We start from the raw sequence: 20,533 nt of genomic DNA on the forward strand, positions 1-20,533 counted from the left end.
GCTGGAAGGGTTTCAGTGTCTGTCAACAGCTAATAGGTGGTAATTCATCTTAATAATTTGCCTGCCCTGCTGAAATTAGTATATACATTATATACACTAAAGTAGTCAAGGATTTAGTGCACCACACTGATTAGGATTTTTACTTTTTTTTTAATTCATCAGTGCCCGTTGATAAACTTCTGCCTATTCTGCCTTTCAAAAGCAGCAGAGAGAACATGCAAATAAAGCAAAGTGCAGTCAGTGTCTGATTTTGTGGGCAATTAAGATATTATTTCACTTTAACAAGTGTGCTTAAAAAGTATAAATTAATCAGGAAATTTCAGAATGATGTAGCACTTCAGCTAACTGATCCATGTGCTTCTTGCAAGAAACCAAAATTCATATCCAAGTTAGTGATATTCAAGATCAGACATGAATGTATGTATTTTGGGAAGATGTAAGACAATGTTTTTGTCCAGGCAAGAAATAAACACTTTTTTTTTTTGGACCTGAAAACAGAGAATAAGTGATACTGTTCTGATCTCTCATATTTTTGAGGCTCTGTTTGATTGGATACACAGAAACCAGGATGAGATATTAAACTAAATTCCAGCAGCTAAAAAGGCTAGAGTGTCTGTCCACCCACGTATTACAAGCATATGTATCAAAGAAGAGAGTGGCAAATTTTTCTAGTACATTCTTGTTACTTTCAATCATCACTCAGCATTAGAAATAAAACCAGAAATCAATTTTTTATGTAAGTCTATTTATTGGTTCTCTGAAGACACAAAAGCTGTTATTTCAAGTGCAGGCAACTAATCTTGTTTTATTGCCCCAATAACAAGAGATTAAAACATCACAGTCAATGGCTTTTAGGTAGAAAGACTCAAACTCTTGTCTCAGTTATTTGTGTTGAAATTCTCTCAACACCAACTGCATATGGATATGAGAAGAAATTTTACATGTAAGACATAGTACAGTAAAAAAAAATGTTGCTTATGAGCTTTCTGTAGAAACATTTTTATGTGTTGAGAAGATGTAAAGATTCAGGAGTTTAAAGAAGATCTAACAGACTCTTAGTATCAATACCGTTGCAAGTGCTGCACTCGTAATATCAAAAGCTGATCTTCTGATAAGATTAAGCCAATGCCAAAACATTTGTAAACAGGATTCAATCAATACTTTAGTTTCTGCTGACATGAACTGGGTTTTTAAAATGAAACTGCTTTATACTAAGAAAAAATACACTTCTAATAAACTGAAATATTAATTCTCAGTGGGAATCCAGCAACTCTTTGAACATTTCTAAATGAATACAAAGGATCAAACTCTGCCCTCAGTTTCATTCCTGAATTCTCACTGAATTGTGCTGGTAATAACATCAGAATTTGTCCAGTGTTGCCCATTCATTACTTCCCTGTTGGAGCACCATTTTTTGAGTAAAGCTGAAAAGCAAAATAGTGAAGAACTGGGAAATGCCTATTCTAGCTGTTTGTAACCCTGCTTTTTTCAGACTTTGACATATGCCTTATAAATGTTGCTGTGAATGCATTTGTGGCAACATCTGCAGAAGAACACCCTCTGGCACTGACTGATGAGTTGCAGGAATATAGAGAATCCAGAAGCTTCGTTTGCAGGAGGCTTTATGCACCAGCTTTGACCACCCAGTCTCCTGTATGTACACTACTGAATAATCACCCTGATGGTGAATATAACGTAGGAGATCTTTGCTCACATAGTCTGCAAGTGGGTTCAACCTAGATGGTACTTGCGTTATGCTGTTTAGGAAGCAGGCTGAAATGATAAAGTTTACATGATGAAGGACAGGGGAAGATGATTTAGAAGTTTCTGTCTGCCAGTGATTCCTTGCTCGGATCATATGTGTGCGCTGACATGTCCCCCCAGAAAGTAACAGAGCTGAACAGACTCCACTTAGAGTCCCTGACTACACAGAGTCACAATAAACAAACACTTAGGTGACTTAATCTGGATTTTTCAGTAGTGGGGAAGACAAATGACACATATGAGTCACCCACAAAGACCCTCTCCATATGCAACAAAATCCCTAATAGGTGAAATCGTTACTATGCAGATTAAGATGTCAAAAATAAAAAAACAGGCAGAGCATCAAAACTAAAAATCCATCATCCTGGGAGGTAACATAGAGCAGCAGAAGGCACTTCCCCCTCAGCAATACTACAGCTGCTATACTAAATACAAGGCAACGTGACACCAGCAGCACTCTCCAGCTGGATGGGTGAAGTAACAGCAGCAGTGAAAGAAGAAAAGATCAATGGGCAGCAGCACGACATGGCAAAGACAGCAAGTGCTGAAATGACAGCAAGGTATCTTTTCTTCTTCACACAGAGGAGCCAAGTGTGCCTGACTGTATCCCCAGAACACTAACCTAATCTTGGATAACAAACTATGAACAAGAGAGGGAAGGAAAAATCTGGTATGCTAAAGAGGAACTTATTCTTTGGATGTTCGCACTGGAGGTGGGTTATCTGAGGACGATCACTACTAGCGATGCTGTAGGAGCAGGCATTTTACCTCCTGTTCACGGACTGTTGACCCACTGTTATTTCTGCTTTCCTGAACTACTGGTTCATTTTTCTGCCTTTACTACATTTCCTTTGAAATTAATTTTAAATATTGAAACTGAGCCCATTTTTCTTACACAACTACATGGCAGAGAAGTGACGCTATCAGAAATGCTGAGGCATTTGTGGTCAAGAATCACGTATATCTCACATTTCCTTATTAAGGTTAGTATTTGCATACAGTATTTTTTCTGCTTTCAAAATCAGATTCAGTTTTACCACTCAGAATTTCAAGCTGAGAAACACAGATCTGGATCCAGAGGAAAAGCAGTAGACAGCAAAAACTAACTACACTTTGGGATACAGGGATTTTCTCACTCTGGTTCAGCAGAGTGAGACTTGAGACTTCACTTGAATGAGGCTTTCACTATCCTGCCTTTCACAGGCTGAGGTGGGCGCCAGTTATCAACCAATGGGTTCACAGGTTCGTTCTCACCATTCTTGGAAAGGCTACGGAGCTTTGCCATCTGCAAGGAACAAAAATTAAAGTGTCCATGTGAATTCACCCGGAAGCAGTGTGGACCTTGATGCCTACAACAAACTGAGACAGAAAAGGAATTTTCTTTTACAATGACAAGCATACTGGTAGAGATTATTGGTAGAGATCACTGCAGCCCAACAGCTAGCACTGTTTCTGTGGATCTTTACACTCTCCATCCACAGAACAGTTCATCATCTGACTCTTGCCTGGGCTTCTTTTGGATTTTTCCCTGATCCACACTTACAATGTGGAAAAAGAGTAGGGGCCTTCTGTGACCCTGCTGGAGCTGGACTGCAGTCAAATCACTTGTGAAAATATGGCTATCCGTGAAGGAGGATGCACATTTAAGTCTATGCAAGGTAGTCTGATAGAAAAAGCTGGTCTGCAGCAGTTCGTATTTAGTTCTGTAAGGCAGAGAAATGTATGCCAACTGGGTTATTAAGTTCAATCATGAATTCAGCGCTTAGCCATTGTTCTCCAAATTCATTTAAATTCAGCGTTGCTTTGTTGTTACCCTTTCATCAGAATGCAAAATAAATTTGTTCTGAAAACAGCCAAATCAGTAAAAAGGCTATACCCTGACTTGTACTGCTGAAGCAGAAAACAGCATAAATAACCAAAAGTTTTAACCAAGAACTACAAAGGAGGTCAACTTATCCAGACTGGCTCTCTGTTCTTTTTCCTGTGTAAATGCACATTTGAGCTATATGAATACAATTAGTATATTAATTTGGATTAACATTCAGGTTCTAGTTAGTTTGATCCTTCTCACTGACAGCTTTTAGGAGGTCAAGATCTGGACCAGCAATTTCTTAAACTGGGAAACCAGCTAAATGTTAGTCTCACTTGTCACTTAATGCTGAAGCACAGAGAATGAACTGAGGCTCCTGTGATGGCTGAATTTTGTGGCTCGGGGGCACTTCTGCCTATGCAGGTTTTCAGGATTCCAAGAACACTTCTGCTAAAGCTATTCCAGGAGGTGTCTAGGAAGACAGCCTGATTCTCAAGGTCAGTTTTACAGTCCATTTCAACAGTCCGTTCTGCAGGCAATTTCTCACAGTCCTCAGCTAAAGCTTTCCTTATCAAAAAAGGCAAGGTAACATAGGGCTTGCAAATCATCACACTGACATACTGAGACACTGTTGAGAACTGGTAAAGGAGTAGCAGAAGTAGCTGGAGTTTACCTGGTCTGAGCTGACTTCAATCGGCTCCCTCAAGAGAATCCAAGTGATGCACTCCTCGCAGGGGGGTGTAGTGAATGAACCATTATAGGTCCAGTAGTCCCGAGATTTGGGGAAAAGAATTGAAGGATCAAAGTGCTGAAAAGGAGCCTCTTTCCCCTTAGAGAAACAAAAAATAATTCTCTTCAGTAACTCCAAGGATATGCATCTTAAAAGACATCAGTATCTATGTTATTATAAAGGGAGTAATTAAATATAAAGATTCATGCAAAAGATCAATCTCCTTTTCTTCCTGTCAAGCATTTACCCTGCAATTAATAATAACTGACATTTTGATTCCATTAATAAATTAAAATAAATTACAAACTGAATTGTGTGGGACCAAAGCAAATCCATTGTTATATTTTTCTATTCTGGAATTATAAAAAATTTGTTTTATTTTGGGTCACCTGGGATAAAAGTTAAAGGCTGTGGCACTGCAGGTACTGGTACCCTTTTTATCCAATAGAACAGCGGCCAGGCATTTATCCCAGATTCATTATAGTCTTCTCCTCTATCTGAAGGAATTTAAATCTGCATGTCTCTTTCTTCCCAAAATTGTGCTCTAATTACATTGTCATGGTGACACTCTCAATCTTTTTGTTGGCATTACTACACTTAATGTAAAAAATTAAAATATTTCCTGGAAGAGTACTGGATCCTGAATGTCTTACAACTAAAGGTGATTATCACCAGTCAAGGGAGAACAGCAGACACCAGACAACATTTCCTGAAAAGTTTTTCTTTTCCACTGAATGGGATACTCATGAGAATATCTCCACGGAAGTGTGATGAGACTTCCTTGTCCCCTCAAGGTGACAAGAACTAAACAAGAAAGTTGAGTTCTCTACTGGTATTTAGGATGCAGTTCTGGAAAGCAAAATCTATTATTCCTAATTCTTTCTCCTATCATGGAGAATCTTCTCTTCTGGGAACAGAATATTACCCTACAAAGTGCAATGGGAGCAGCTGAAATCTTTTCCACACATCCTTGCACAAAATATGGGTGGAAAGAATAACATCAAGACTCCAAATATATCTTCCTGACAAAATTATTCTGTAAATTCAATATGAGTTTGCAAATAACTCCACAAACAAAATTGTGCTTTTTCAGTAAATACAGGACAGTGTCCAAGAAACTCCTCTGTCTGTAATGTATCATAGCAATCGAAACTGCATATGTGATAAATACACCAGTGATACCATCCATTAATTTTTCCTGAAAAGTAAGTAATCTTGGTAAAATGTATGTGATGACAGGAAAAAAAAAAAAAAAGAGATAAAATACAAGATGTGGTTGTTTGCATATGCACCTATCTTTCTCTGCTTTTCTTTAACTATTGTTTTTTCCAGAACCCCTACAGAGAATATCTGTATATAGGAAATCAGACTTCTATTTTTTTGCTATTAGAAGTCATAAAATCTCCAGTTAGGCAGTCTCAGATAGAATGTAATGGAGTGGATATCACTGCCATCTTGTCATCATTACATGACACAGTGTTTCATAGGGTGATCGATCAACTTTTTATTAACTGTGGCAAAGCTCTTCTGCATGTAAATGGCCAAAAAATGATATAGGGATTATGAGAGAAAGCTGAATCTGTATCAAGACAGAGATCATTGACACAGCACAGGGAGCTATGGGTAGTGCAAAAAAAATGACCTTCAGTTCCCTCAGCAGAAAGAACTGAATTGTATCTGAAGACTAAGAAAAGGTTGAAAAAATAAAATTAATATGACTCTGAGTGAGGAGACAACAGATTTCAGGCTCAGGCCCACACATCAATGGCAGTACATACATACATAAATTAAATGCAAGAAATTCTGCTAAATTTGGAAGAAAGTGCTTACAAAATTTGTAAAATTCAGTCCTGGTGATCTGGTGCTATGTTCAATGTCAAATAAAAAAAGGGACTTTTCTTTTAGCGCCATTAGAATCATAAAGCTTAGCATGAAGTAGATTTGCTAAAGTATAGCAACCTAGAGGTTAGGTTTATGTTAAATAATACTGTTAAATAACAATAGATGCAGTATCACAATTCTCTGCAAAGAACTCTCTTCTGCAGTTTTACCTATGCAATAGGTATGGACTTTGGTCCTTAGATCATTAGTTAAACTGAAAAACAGTTTAGAATAGGCTTGCAATGCTATTTGTGCTAGTATCATAGGAAGACAGATCCTAGGACTGGTGCAGAAACTGCATGTAATCCCTTTTATACATTAATTCAGTTCCATCTTAAAACTAATAAAGTTTTTTAATGTCTCTTACACTGACTGGGAGCTTGCTCCATCAGTCCTACTAGTTTCTTCTCATTTCAGGCTAACTAAATTTCTGACTCAATTATATGCATTTGTTTCGGCCACTGCTGTCCTCAAATTCAAAAAGCTTTTCATTTCTTCTTGATATTTGAACATTAGCATATTTTTACAGAGCAGTATCAATAAGGCTATCAATTGTGCATGCAAGGATTGACACAAAATCCTCTTCAACAAGAATACTTACAGAAGTGAGGAGTTAAATGTTTACTTAAGTAAAAGAAAGTGTCCTGCTCCACAGTCCAATGTATCACCTCTGGTGCTACTGTTAGGTATCAGAATGATGCCAAAAAGAGTGAATCTAAACTTCTGATCTCTGCTTCTGCTGCTTTTCAACTACATTATACCACAAAAATTGTTTTGATACCTTGGTCTTAATGTTATCAATTTCTTCAAGAATTCTCTTCATCTCTGGTTTGGGAGTTTTTCCAACCTGTAATGCAAAGCACAAGTACTGTATTTTTTCATGTTCCACAGTATTTGAAAGAAATTCAGTACATCCCATCTGTCAAGTTAGGCAGCAGTTCTCTCAGAGTACTATGCAGTACAGACTGACACAAAACTATGAGTATTAAAAGAACATCTGGAATAGCAGACTCGAGTAACTGTTTAAGTGCTTTACAATTAAGAAATGTGTTGAAAGGCTACAAGGTATTTCCCGCTATCTGAGGAACAAACTGCTCACTCAGACCGTGTCATCTACCAGCCTAGCCCTTGGCTCCTGGTTTGAAAGCAACCCATAACCACTGTAAGATGTATGAGCACTCAGCAAAGTGTTGATTGCCTGAACAGCTGGAGTTCCTCCAGACACTTCAAACATTCTGCAGTGCATATACAGTCAGATCAGACTTGATGTAAGACATATGATGACATTCACGTCATGACCTCCTCAAGCTATGCAGGGGGTCACTTTATTGTTTGTGTTCATGACGTTCAGCACTTCCAAAAGCTTTGACATGGCTCTGCATCCCGGAAGAGTAAAGATAGTATTCATAAGACATGCTATTATTGACATGTCTTGTTCCAAAATAGATTAAATTCAATTCTTCAGGAGATAATTCAATCTCTGTTTTAGCAATACCCAAAAACCCAGTCATGGAATATGACAAACCCAGAACAAAACAACAGCTCCTACACTGACAAGCAAGAAGGAAACAGGGAAAGAAGGCCAGAGAAGATATAGTGATACTACTTACTTTTCTAAAGCTTTTAGCTGACCTTAGCATGGTTAATAGGAACATAACGTTATACTATATAAGTTGTGTTTTACAAGATAAAGCTTTAGCCTAAAATAGACCAAAAAAAAAAAAAATGACAAAGGAAGAATAACTGAAGGACATAGTCATAGGGGAGAATTCGGACAGGTGCTGACCTTCTGTCACTTTCAGTTTAAACTAACCACAAGCAAAAAGGTCAGGCTGGCTAACAGTGTAACTGAATTAAAATGACATTGGATCTAGCCTGTCCAGGGACACTGTGGTAAAATTAATTACATCCACTTGCTATTGCTTGTATGAATGCAGCTTACTAGTGATAAAACAATAGGAGAACTATTCGCTGACACTGTGTTCAAGCTGAAATGCCCACCTGCAGATAAAATGACAGCCACATAGCTGAAGTTTGCATAATTTATCACTATTAGATTGTCTGCCTGTTAGTGTTTCTCAGTGTCCTAGACCACATGCAGATTTGATAGTAGGACTGCTTGCTTTCTGTTAAGTTTATAAAAAAATCAATTGGAAAATATCGGTACGGTATTATTTTGTTATGAAGCTGCTGTATTTCAAGGTTAAAATATTCAGTGAACTTCTTTTACCATCAATTCTTTCAAGTACTTGGTCTTTTTGGAGCAGGTTTGTTGACCTCCTTTCGATTCCCAGCTCATATGGGGATTAGCAAGAGACCAAGGATGGGAATCAGTCAACATAACCTTGCTGACAGGTAGATACAATACCTGCTAGCAGACAAAGGGCAGGAGGAAACACTCTTCCTATGCCGACTGTCCTCCTCACTCAGTACACAGCACAGCACAGAGCTGGTCAGCTATCAGGGACAAAGTTAGCAAGTGTACCAGGCTTGAAGTTGTGTGCCTCTTGTTCAATACCACCCGTGATATGTGCCACTGGTGTCACGAATGGTGTCAGAAGTCGGCTCTGAACGGGTTAGTGCATGGAATCTGGAGGGCCCAAGGACATATGTGACTTCAGTCTGTGCATCGCTTTGAATGTTTTCCTGTAAAATGATACAGTGCAGGGAAAAACGATGGGAACTTTTCCCCTGGCACGAGAGAAAGATGAAAAATACAGAAAATTATAAAGACTGAATATTTGCCACTTACTTTCAGAAAAATGCCCACAACAGCCACACCATCAGGTTGTTTCAAAGCTCTAGCAAAATTACCATGTTTTGGATTCCAGTGCACCATATGTAACTAAAAATCAATGAAACCTCAGTTATAAATGCAAGAAATTGCCAACAGTGCAATCTCACAACCTTTTACATTAAATTAAGAAAAATTTCCAGTACACGGTAAGTAAAGGAATGGACACAAAGAAGACAACTATACGTATTTCCTATTCCTGTTCCCATGCTTCCATGCACTCACACTTTCTATAAGCATCACTTTGCATTTAATTGAAGCATAAAAGAAGGAAAATGGAGTTTACCACACAATACCTTTAAAAATTAATCAGACAATTCAACTATAAACAGTTTAACCCAAGCACGTGACATGCACACATGCAGTGCATAAAACACCTAGTGACACGCACTTCATCTCAAGTAGAGTTTTAGATCTTCATGTTATGCAGATAACAGCTCAAGGATTTACACTGGCTTGTATGCAGTACATATTGGTTTGTATGTCTTACTACTCTCGGCACATTGTACTGGAAAGGAGTAGAGATAGTAACCTGACATTTCTTTCTCATTTCTACTACGTTTTTACATCTCCTTCCAGAAAATCTCTGGCTCCTGCATATAGCTACGAATGCTGCAACTAGCAGAGTGGAATCTCAAAGTAAGGAGTGTCTGGAACATAGCGCCATACAAAAAAAATAGCAGTTTGGTGCATATTTTGAATGCAAATTTTTTACTTTTTTTTTAAACACAGTAACAATTATTTAAAAGAACAACAAAATAATTTGCCCTGAATATAAATTAATGTATTGCTCTCTGTTTCTTTTCTCTTGAGGATAAGGATATCATTGCTAAGGATAAAGGTGGAGCAGCCATATATCTTTGGTTGCCTTGTAGCAAAATTTCATACATTCCAGGCTTTCTTCTCCTGTCAATAAATATTTGAGTACTGCAAACAAAAGCAAAGTAAAAAGTCTGTGCTTGAACTAACCAATAAATAGCTTGAGGGAGCAGAATTTGTCTGTTTAGTCAGCCACAGAAAGTAAAACACTAACACAGTTTGGCTGTGGCTAAGTAATGGGAAAAAAAACCCCCAAACATCTGTTTTCCACAGAGTCCCGAAAATAAACACAGAGATTTTAAAGCACAGATGTTCAGAAACTAGAAGATACTCTTTACCACTCTGAATCAGTTTTAAGGTGGATCTAATTTTGAATGTCAGTTTATCAAATGTGCTTTTAGCAAGTTTTTCTATTAATCAGTAGTGCTTTCTGAAACTAACTTAGTAATTCAAGCTATACCAGAAATGGCTAAAAGCCAAAAAACGTCAGCAGAAAACAGATCTTCTTATTTGGAAATAACAGATCGCTTTGTCTCAAATATTTTTAAAATATTCTAAAATACCAGCAAAAACTCTTGCTTGAGGAAGCAAATTCCATGTTAGTATATACTTGCAAAGATACATTTGTTGGCAGATGCAACCTATCCCACTGCATGCTGATGAATATTCACAAGTTTCATAGATTTTAGAGAAAAATCCATAGCTAAATAGTTGCAAAACGGAGAATGGTTAATCTGTTCAGATGCACAATCAGTCAAATTCCAGTTAGTACTGAATACTACTATTAAAAATAAGTCCTACCTCTGCTGCATATTTCACCCCATCTATAACATGCTCAGAGCCATGGTCATCAGAAGAACCCCAATGCAAGTGAAGCTGACGCAGCCTGTAGGCTCCCGTGAGCGGCCCACCTCTCAGCACTGCAATTGATAATCTACATCAACACTAGCCTACAAAATGCTGACGTACACGTTTACTGAATGGGGACCTATACTTTGAAAGTGTGGGGCACCTCTTGTAAATCCAGCTGATTGATGTGGGGGGGTCACAACACTCACCAGTTTACAAGATTGGGGCTGAATTCTGTTATCGCTCAGGAAGAGTCCTGTTTGATGTGAAAACTGTGGAAGCTGCTGTGAGTCAAGCACAGCATCAAACCCCAGAAGCCCAACAAGCCCCTTTTTTCTTGGCAAGTGGACACACTATAGTCCTTGATGTGGAGAGAGAAGGAGGGTATTCACAGCTGTTTCTTGTCAAGAAATGGTCTGTTGTAAAATGGTTGGGGGTAGGACTGGGAAATTAACCCAAAGGTGCTTTAAAGCGTACCTCTAGTCCATGACTGGCATACCTTTGACAGTTCAGACAACTAAATAATGGTTACAGCACAGTTTGCTGCTTCTAAAAAAAAAAAAAAAGGATCTATTTCTTGAAAGTGAAGGAAGAAAAGAAAGTTTAGATCAAATGAGTTAGAAAAGTGTTCTTGAGCAAGCAAAAGCTATAGTCCACATTTAACATTGCCACCAATTAAACAAATTAAGAACCTATTATTTCTGCTGTTCTTAGCCAAATAATGCTGGCCACACTCAGTCTGACAGTTTACATCAACTCTGACTTTCAAAACATCACACCTCTTTCAGTTTGGGGACTCTTTTGAGCACGGACTGCTTAGAGGATAAGCTCTCAAATATGTTTTTCATTCATTACCTAAGGCAGGAATGAGGCGTGTTTCCTTACACAGAAAGCTGATAATGCAGTGCCAGAAGACCTTGTTTAAATAGCATTCAAGTTTGAACTTCTACCAATAGCTTTGAAGTTCAAAGTTAACACTGAAATAATATTTAAATCCTCTTGTGCCCAATGGTCTCAAATTAATTCTTGATATCATATGTATTGGAATACCTACACAGAGCAACAGGTTTGACTTTGCAGTTTCTCTTTTTAGTTGGTAGGTGTCACAGCCATTGGGGGGGCAGAAACAAAGCACTGTGTTGAGTTTTAGGCACGCAGTTACTCTTATTTTTTGAGTTTGTGATTTTATGTGATCTACCTACATTTGCAAGCTAAATCAATATCAGAGTTGGAAACTCATTTAGCAGTCGTTTCTTACAAGTGGCCCTTTCCAGAGCTCAAATACTGTGAAGCACTTGGAAAGAGCACGTCATAATGGTATGCAGATCTCTCTAGCACAAAAATAAATCTTTTTAACATTCAAAAATTTCCATGTGATTAGATCAAAAAAGGCTATCTTCAAGCTAGATTTCTTTTTCCGGTTAAAATCGGATCTGTGATTACTACTTATCCTCAGCTGCTGCCACCACAGAAGCGAACAACTGAAGGTAATGTTTATGAAATGCTTTCTCATGTGGTTTTTCAGAGCTGTCAAACATTGTATGTGATTCCAAGCAGACACATCCCTCTGAAAGGTTTGAGCCTTAAACTACTGTCCAGCAGCCTGCAGAAAGTTAGTAACAGGAGCAGGGAGTGAATGTACACACTGGGTGTCCAGAGGAACAAGAGATGATGGGGAGGGGGAAAGGCAGGGAGGGAACGGAGGGAAGATGATTCGGAGGAAGGGCTGCACCAAGGGCTTCACTCTGCTTGGCCAAATCAGGGTCTTTTTGCAATACAGTTCCCTGGGCAGACACGTTCTTGGGCAGCCTCTGTCTAAACACTTCAGCCTTTAGGAAGCTGCAAAGACAGAGCAGAACCACCATGTGAAAAGGTTCAATTTACTTCCCATGCTTTGAGTCATGTGCTTGTGGAAGAGCATTCCGTGTTATAACAAAAGTGCAATTTATGGTTTGTCTGAGGCCACTGTGTAGAAACTGTGGTAATAAATACTAAAGCACCATACAAATACCTAACAAAGAGATGGTCCCTGTCCTAAATAGCTCAGATTCCGTCTGAGAGATGTGGAACAATAACAGATAGCTGTAAAGGTAAATAAAGGAGCCCAAGGAAACAATGAGCTCATCAAAATAAACAAGAGAGAGAGTGATCTTTCAACGTACTGCAGATATATTTCATTAATTATATAGCTTGCTTAGAACAAAATCCCAAAACAAATGCCATCAAAGCAGATGCAGAAAAATACAATGGAAAGTAACTCTGTTTTCCATTAATTAGATTGCTTTCCTTCTTGATAAAGGACTGATCAATATTGCGTGCTCTTGAGATGTCTTCGCATTATATGATATTGTGAATTTATTATTCATTTTGATTGTTGTTGCCTGTCTGCATTCAGAGCTACACACTGATACAGCCCTGGAATCCAGTTTTGAACAATTTAACGTAGAGATTAGAGACTGCTCTCTCAATTAAATAACAAAGCTATTTTCATAAATGCTATTTTCACAGCTTTCAGGCTGTGGAGGCTCTTAAGACTTCCCATACAAACAGAAGAAATAAAGATCACAGATGGTGGAAACACACAGGTTTTGTGTTTATGAAGTGCCTCAGAGCATGCACTAAAAGCCCCTGGGTGACACTCTCTCCCCTTACACACAACCTGAGGATGCAAAGTCCGTGCTGAAGGAGGTTACTTTGGGAAGAGAAGTTCACCTTCCTACTGAGTCGGTATTTCAGGGGTGCCCCTGGAGCTACAGCCTCCCTGTCCCACCTGGGGTGGACCTAAGCAAGGCTGGATCCACCAGAATAAACTCCGGGAGCACCTTTTTTACATACCCAAATGACTTTCCTCCGCCAGCCTCCGTAGGCCAGGTACCACAAGATGTGTTTTGATTTCCAGCACTTTGCAAACCTCAATTCCTAACAACCCCCAAAAGCTGGACCAAAAACCAACCTGATCGATCAAAACTGTCATCGAAGACGACTCGGCAGGTGCGCCCGTTATTCAAGATGGTTTTCGCTGCCCCGGGATCGTAACTGGCGTGCCAAGGGGCCAGAGAACTGTCGTGCTGCACGTCCTTGCTGTTGATCTCAATGGGCGACTGCTTGTCTCCCTTGGCCATGGGGTAGTTCTCATGCCAGTGCTCGGGTCCTGGGGGACAAAGGCAAGGAGATGTCGCTGCGGCTCACCCCCGGCCGGCCCGGCGGCCCCGCGGCCCCACTCACCGTTGTCGCTCTCGTAGCCCCACACGAACTGGGCCATGGTGCCGCTGCCCGCGCCCCGTCCCTCACCCTCCGCGGCTGCCCTGGCGGCGCGCTGGCCTCCTCCCTCCCGCCCTCCTTCCCTCCACGCCCCGGGGGGCTTTTTATAGACCGCCGCGGCTTCGCGTCCTCCCCTGAGGGGTGGGCAGGGGGAGGGCGGCGGCGGGAGGCTGCGAGGCGGGCAGGGGCGGGGGGCGGCCGCCGGGCCGCGGGGAGCCGCGGGGAGCCGCGGGGGCGGGGAGAGCCATTTTCTCCCCCCGCGGAGGAGGCAGAGGGATGCCGGCGGGACCCAGCGGCTCCCTTCATCCCCCTCCCGCCTCAGCCCGCCCTGCCCCGGGAGTGGGAAGGAGAGGGCTGCGCTGCCCCCAGGGCCCGACGAGAGCGGGCGGGCCGGGGCCGGTGCTGAACCTGCGGCAGAAATGGCGGGAGCGGCCCACAGCCCCCACGGAGGGACGCGGAGCCAGGCTGGGGTGGAGGAGCGGCTGCATGGAGAGCTAACCTGCTGCACAAACACGGGGAGCCAGCCAGAAGGGAACGCAATGCCCCAGCCCGGCCCACCCTGCTCGGTTTTCCCGTCTGCGGGCAGTGCTGCAGGCGTGAAGTCCGCCGGGATGATTTTGGGCAAACTCCCAGGACCGGCGGGCTTCAGAGCTCTGGCTTCACTGCTCTCACAAATACTCCCGTTTAACAGCTCCGAAAGACACCGTATCTGCCTGAAAAGATACCTCATAGCCTGCAAAACCATGCTGCTACGCAAAGCTAGCTTCTGCCAGCCCCAAATGAGGCCGTTGCTGACTATTCGGCCAAATTCGGGTTTGATGTTGTCCAGTCGATTCTCCGTCATGCAGGGTGCTTTACACCAAATGCGTTTCTCGTGTTAGGCAATTTAGCAGTCAATATTTCAGTCAGGAAAACAGCTGTTTTTCAGATGATGGAGAGCTAGTGATGGGTATGGTTGTGTTAGTTGGCTTTGTCTCTACGACTATGTTGAATACTCAAAGGTTTTCTTTCAAATGCCAGCTCCGCTGCAGTCTCCCTTGGCTTTGTCAGTCCATGTTATCACTGCTGCAACTGTATCTACCTTGAGCTAAATACTACCTCAAACTACATACCTCGAGCTAAATAATAACCCAAGCTAAATATTTGGGAGTCAGCCAAGAAGCATCACGAACCATGGAGATTTCCAACATAGTTGCAGCAAACTTGCTCAAATGCTCCTTGTACCCATCAGCACTGGAAAGTAGCATGGAAATAAATCTGCAGCTTTGAGAGGCTGTAAACCTGTTGTATTGGTGAGGTACAGGGAAAAGGTTGAGAAGCTGCAATACACAGAGCTTAAGGTTAATTTGGTCGTATTTCATGTCCCAAAACCAGGTGGAAGATAAAGGTTCCCCTTCTAGCTTACCTATATAGCTAGGCTAATAAATAACTAAGTATGGACTTTGTTTAGGGTAACTACAATAATTTCTTTAAACTTGTTTAGTAAATTCTTCTTGCTCTGAGGTTAATCATGAGTAGACATCCTCCCTTTGAGAGAAAGGTAGGACAAGATCTCTCACTTAGGAATCTGCATTTGAGAAGATTTATGTAGAGATGTATATAGTATCTTTACATAGAGAAGATATGTCAAATTGAAACTCACTAAACTTTAGCAACTTACATGATATTGTAAGAGGTGTTCCTCTTACCATCTTTAAAGATACAAAGATGTGCTCATTATCAAAGTGTCCTTCACAAAATGTAGTTCCATATCTTCCTTAGGCAGAATTCAATTAAGAAAATACTAGGAGGTGATTTAGGTACAAAGGTATGGAAAAAAAAACCCCTCTGAAATAAAAGAAAATACAATCTTTTACTCTGTCATCAATCAAATGGATAATGTCACATTTGTTGCAAGGATAGGCATGTAAAATTGACACCTGTTGCAATTTTAATTCAGAAAGCTTAGACATTAATCCTTTTGAAATGTTTTCTACCTCATCTTCCTAGAGAGAAGCTCATGAAGTTCTAATTGGAGCAGCTCTTTTTCTTTCTGTGTAAATGGACAGCTTCAGTGGTCTTGTTTATTGAAGGCTCAGGGAGACTTTTAACCAACTTCATATATACAAGGAATGCTTGTTGGAGCCATTATGGAAGTAAGGGACATGATTTGTATTACACTGAAAAAGGTGCGAGTCAGTTCTTTCCCGAGTATTTCAATTCATTGCTCTATGTGAGAATTTGCGCAATCGTCTCTATTAAGGAGACCCATGCCTACAGCAGAAGTCTTCATATTTTAGCTTTCCAGTGAGCTGGTCCTGTTCCACCTGGAGGAGCAGCTCTTTATCAGCTCCTGCACGTTGCGGCTTCTAGACACTGACTTACGCATAAGTGACAAATGCTAGGATCAACAGTGTAGGTACTTGGAGTCAGCCCCAGGCACTGAGTCATATCACGGTGTCTCACTGACTTTGTGGTGGTGGTATTCTTTTCCTGTTGCTTTCATCATCAAAGGTAGAGCAAAAAGAAAATGTAGTAGCTTTATCTGCATTAAGAGATAATCACGATAAAATTATTTTTGCATCCCTTAGAACCTACCTTCACATTTATCCTTTTCTTCTGATAGTGGCTCATAAATTCATTATCATCTAACTTGCATAACATTGCTTTCTCTAGGAAGTAAATAATTCTGTTATGGAAAAGCCACTGTAACTAAGAAAAGGCCACAGTTTAAAACACTTAAGAAGAGTGGTGTTACCTAGTGGATTTGCAGCTGCATTGCAGTGATTTGTTTCTATTTTCTAAACCTCTGGCATGTTTAGAAAGCCAACAGCCACCTGAAATAGCAAACGGGAGACCATAACAAGATCAACCTATACCATTCATTAAAAACTTCAGGATTTCTGTGAGCCCAGCTGCTGTACCTTCACCCACAGTACCGCAGTATGCCACTAATGAAAGGATCTTCGCAATATCTTCTGAAAAGAAATTATATTATACCCATTGTTCAGGTGGAGAATTGAGGTACAACATTTTTAACAACATCTCTTATACACTTTAAAAAATCCTTGCTGAAATTGTTTACCTCTGAATAGGCAAGAAGACTGCAAAACAGCAGGGAATCCAGTACAGCCCTCCTTACTCTATGCTTTAATCAGGTCACGCTCGCTCAGGAACATATCTTCATGCAGTAGTACTTGGTAGCACTGTAAGATAGGAAGTTGACATCTGTTTCATCAGAAAGATAAGGTTTGAGAAATCAGGGAAGGAAAGGTAAGAGGAAAACTGGGGAATTGAAACAAACTGACCAAAGCAAATGGCAGATGCCAGCAGCATCAGTAATGGCTGAGGCTAAAAAGTATTAGTAAAGTCCTTATTTGTGATTTTAGTTGCAGAAGGAAAGCTGTGCATCTGTTCATAGTGTTCTGATTTCATCCTTAAAGGTAGAAGTGATCTGAGTGGCAACTGGAGATTGCTAGGTGAAGTGCAGGCTGAATAAATACTAAATCTGGCTTCCCTCAGACTGTCCTTTAGAATGATCCAACAAAACAGCACATATAATATAAGGACTTAAGTAAAAAGCTAGTGAGGTAGCATGGAAAGTGCTGTCATTAAAGAACGCAGATGATGTTTCAGCTTCAAAAGATGCCTGCCAGACAGCTTGCTATCACTGCTGTATCTGTAAAAATGTAATATCAATTAGTATAATCCAACCCCAGTGGATATAAACCAGCAATCTTCATGCTAAACTGCTTCTCTGTTACGGTAATAAAACCACCCCTGTAAAGTAGACAAGTGCATGCAGTGGGATGAAATGAGACCGAAAATGAGAGGTTTTAGCCTACACAGTAATTGCAGACACACTCTTCTGTGAAGCTGGTACCCAATCACAGGATCACAGCTGGGCAGCTGGTGACAACAGTTCACTTCAAAAGCTTATCAGAATAAATAAAACATAGTGGTCCAGTTGATACCTGACCAATAAGGTACTCTTCATCCAAAAGGAAGTTTTGTACATTTGTCACCTAAGTTAAAGATTGAAACACAGGGACCAGTACTAATTAACATGCTATAGCTATGGGACACTGTCTGTTGGACATGCAGTTCAGATGCAGCATTTGCTTCTGCTAAACAAACAAAAGGCATAATCACGCTCATCTCGCTTATGAAAATCCCTTACCTGAAATCACAGACACTTTCTTTGAGAATGGAAAGCAGCAATAACCGGAGTCTGGAAAATGGCTCAGAGCCATGGCTTTACCCAGAGCACACAAAGCACGTACAGAAGAATGATGCATGGAAAAGTGACTTACAGCAGCTTTGGGCTCTGCCAGCCATGACTGGCTTGGCCAATACCTTGACATAACTAGAAAAACCAAAGTGCTGCTCCACACCAGCATCCCAATTTCCAGCAGTCTCCAGGGGCCAGTGTGACAGCTAGAAATGTCTGACTGTAAGGGGACACACAGAAGTAAATATGCCAGCAGGATGTAATTCAAGAATTCCCCTGCTCGAAGCTAAGTTTTCCAGGTTCCACCATGCTCAGGGCTATTTCCCATGGGTGACTTCATGCAAAGGGCTTTACTGGAGCACAGAACGTGCCCACAATGAGCACATTGTTAAATGAGCAAAAGCATTTACTCAGTGCCTGTGGCCAATCTAAATATAAAATATATTCCACTATATTTAATAGCTTGTGGAAGAAAACAATACAACAGAAAGGAATCTGATAATACACAATATGGAAGGGGCAGCAATGTTTTTTGACATATTGCACGTTGCATGCCAGGCAGTGCAAGAAAGGCATGTCACTCAGTGCTTTTGATTGAGGGATGCCATGGTGGCATGCCATAGCCAAAAAGCCAAATTGTCATATGCCTTCCACTTCACTGGGATGCCATGCTATGGAAAACATTGTAGGCATGAATGGAAACCCCCATTGACGGCCAGATCTATGTTGGAAGATCTGCAAAAGGAAAATGAGAAGTATATTGGGTCAATTTTGTTGTTTTTATACACAATGAGTTCTTTAGCTACATTTACTTTATTTGATGAAAAGCAGAATGTAGCACATCTAGACAAACATTAGGCAGACTTTTAATGCATCTTTCCATTTCAGCAGTCTGCAGTTCGGACTTTAGGACCTTGCTTGCAAAATCCCATCATTCTCTTGTTGTGGCTCAGAATATACATTACCATTTACAGAACTTAATATTTAGTCCATGATATACAATAGCCATGGAAACAATTAGGCAGACTTCAGATTTAGCAAAAGGAACTAAAAGGTGAACAAGTTTTCCTTGTGCAATCTATTAAAAGGAGAATAGACTTAAAAGAGTATCAGTAGCAAAAAAAAAAAAAAAAGAGTAAATTTATTAAATGTCACATACAGATCTGATACAACAAAAATATACTGCCTGTTTAAGACACATCTTCCAGATCTGAAAAACTAAACTGATAAACTCTGCAGAAAGATGACTCTTCTCTTTTTCCCATAGGGATTTGCCTGTATGGCACTCACACTGAAATCCAAATCTGAGCTGGGCTGTCTACTTTTATACACACTGGCACAGTCTGACTTGAAATAATCCAAGTATGAAAATCTGACCTATACTGTTTGCTTTTATAAGGTCTGGACGTGTCTGTTTGGAAATTCCAGTAGATTGGCAACTCTTCTGTATCAAGGTAGAGTTTTATGTATGACCTTCATCTTGTGTGATACTCTGGCAGTAACATCTACCTGGGAACAGTCCTAATGAGATCACAGAAATGCTAAGATGAGGCTGGAGGAGTTCATAAGAGTTTTACAAAAGACATCTCAATGATAGATGTCACATAGTTACCACTGCAGCAAATCAGAAATACTTCATACATATTTTCCAGTGAGAGACATCCTCCTAAAAGAGAATTTTATCAGAAAACCATTGGATGTGTTTCCAGCCCTTGAAATATGCCCGCTGCAGGCAGCGGAGTTTTCAGCTCTTAATCATCTTCCAGAAATCCCTTGAGATGCCTGTGTCCCAAAGCCCCGAGAAAGTCACTCCTTATGAATCCATACCATTTGTGCACTTGGAAAGGTCAGAGCATAGCATCCCATTTCTATCAACACCTGTGCTTCTCTTCACTTTAATGGAGTCAAGATTTCACTCTGAGACCACAAAACAACTTTGAAAGCATCATTCATAGGTCATAAAAAGATAACTTGATGTGTGGAAGTATAAACATTTATACGTGTATAGCAAGTGTAAGGAGTATGTAATTAAAAGGGAGTCAGTATAAAGAACCCCATGCTTGTCAAATACACAAATTTCAGCAACACATATTGAAGAGCAAGTATTACTAGAAGAGAGGGAAAAATGCATAATAAAAAGACTTCAGTAACTGAGAAACAATATTGGCTGGAAATGTTAATGTTCTCAGAAGAACAGTTTAAGAAATTAACAATATATCAAAAGCTTTTTTTTTTTCTAACAAACCCCACAGAAGCAGACTGAAAGAATCTCATGCAGTGATCCTAAGGTGTCATCTTTAAAAATCTGTCTGTACCTCATTTTGCAGTTGGTAGTATGTTACAGTCTTATGGACAAAATCCTCAGATTCCATCCTCTGCATTCTAATTCTCATTTCTATGAATTTATACTGGTGC

The 20,533-nt window shown here is 40.3% G+C and overlaps 1 protein-coding gene across 1 annotated transcript; it reads right to left on the minus strand.

Annotated features, from left to right (window-relative positions):
• Positions 1-797: 797 nt before the first annotated feature.
• LOC104022784 (carbonic anhydrase 3) lies at positions 798-13,909 on the minus strand. Its single transcript, XM_009476537.2, has 7 exons — positions 13,873-13,909; positions 13,601-13,798; positions 10,600-10,718; positions 8,938-9,030; positions 6,967-7,032; positions 4,248-4,403; positions 798-3,049 (listed from the first exon to the last, which is right to left on the minus strand). The coding sequence occupies exons 1-7, from the start codon at positions 13,907-13,909 to the stop codon at positions 2,930-2,932; spliced, it is 789 nt and encodes a 262-aa protein (XP_009474812.1). The 3' UTR covers positions 798-2,929.
• Positions 13,910-20,533: the final 6,624 nt, after the last annotated feature.

The sequence above is a fragment of the Nipponia nippon genome, unplaced genomic scaffold (genome assembly GCF_047370975.1).
Source record: "Nipponia nippon isolate SJK-2023a ecotype South Korea unplaced genomic scaffold, ASM4737097v1 scaffold_1, whole genome shotgun sequence".
NCBI lineage: Eukaryota > Metazoa > Chordata > Aves > Pelecaniformes > Threskiornithidae > Nipponia > Nipponia nippon.

What these genes read in the sequence shown, in the direction of transcription:
- LOC104022784 (XM_009476537.2), bottom strand. Translation starts at nt 13,909, where the DNA reads ATGGCCCAGTTCGTGTGGGGCTACGAGAGCGACAACG. An exon ending in TGACAGTTTTGATCGATCAG is followed by an intron (nt 10,719 to 13,600) that starts GTTGGTTTTTGG and finishes TATCAATTGCAG; the next exon opens with TGCTGAGAGGTGGGCCGCTC. An exon ending in TTGATAACATTAAGACCAAG is followed by an intron (nt 4,404 to 6,966) that starts GTATCAAAACAA and finishes TGTTTCTCTAAG; the next exon opens with GGGAAAGAGGCTCCTTTTCA.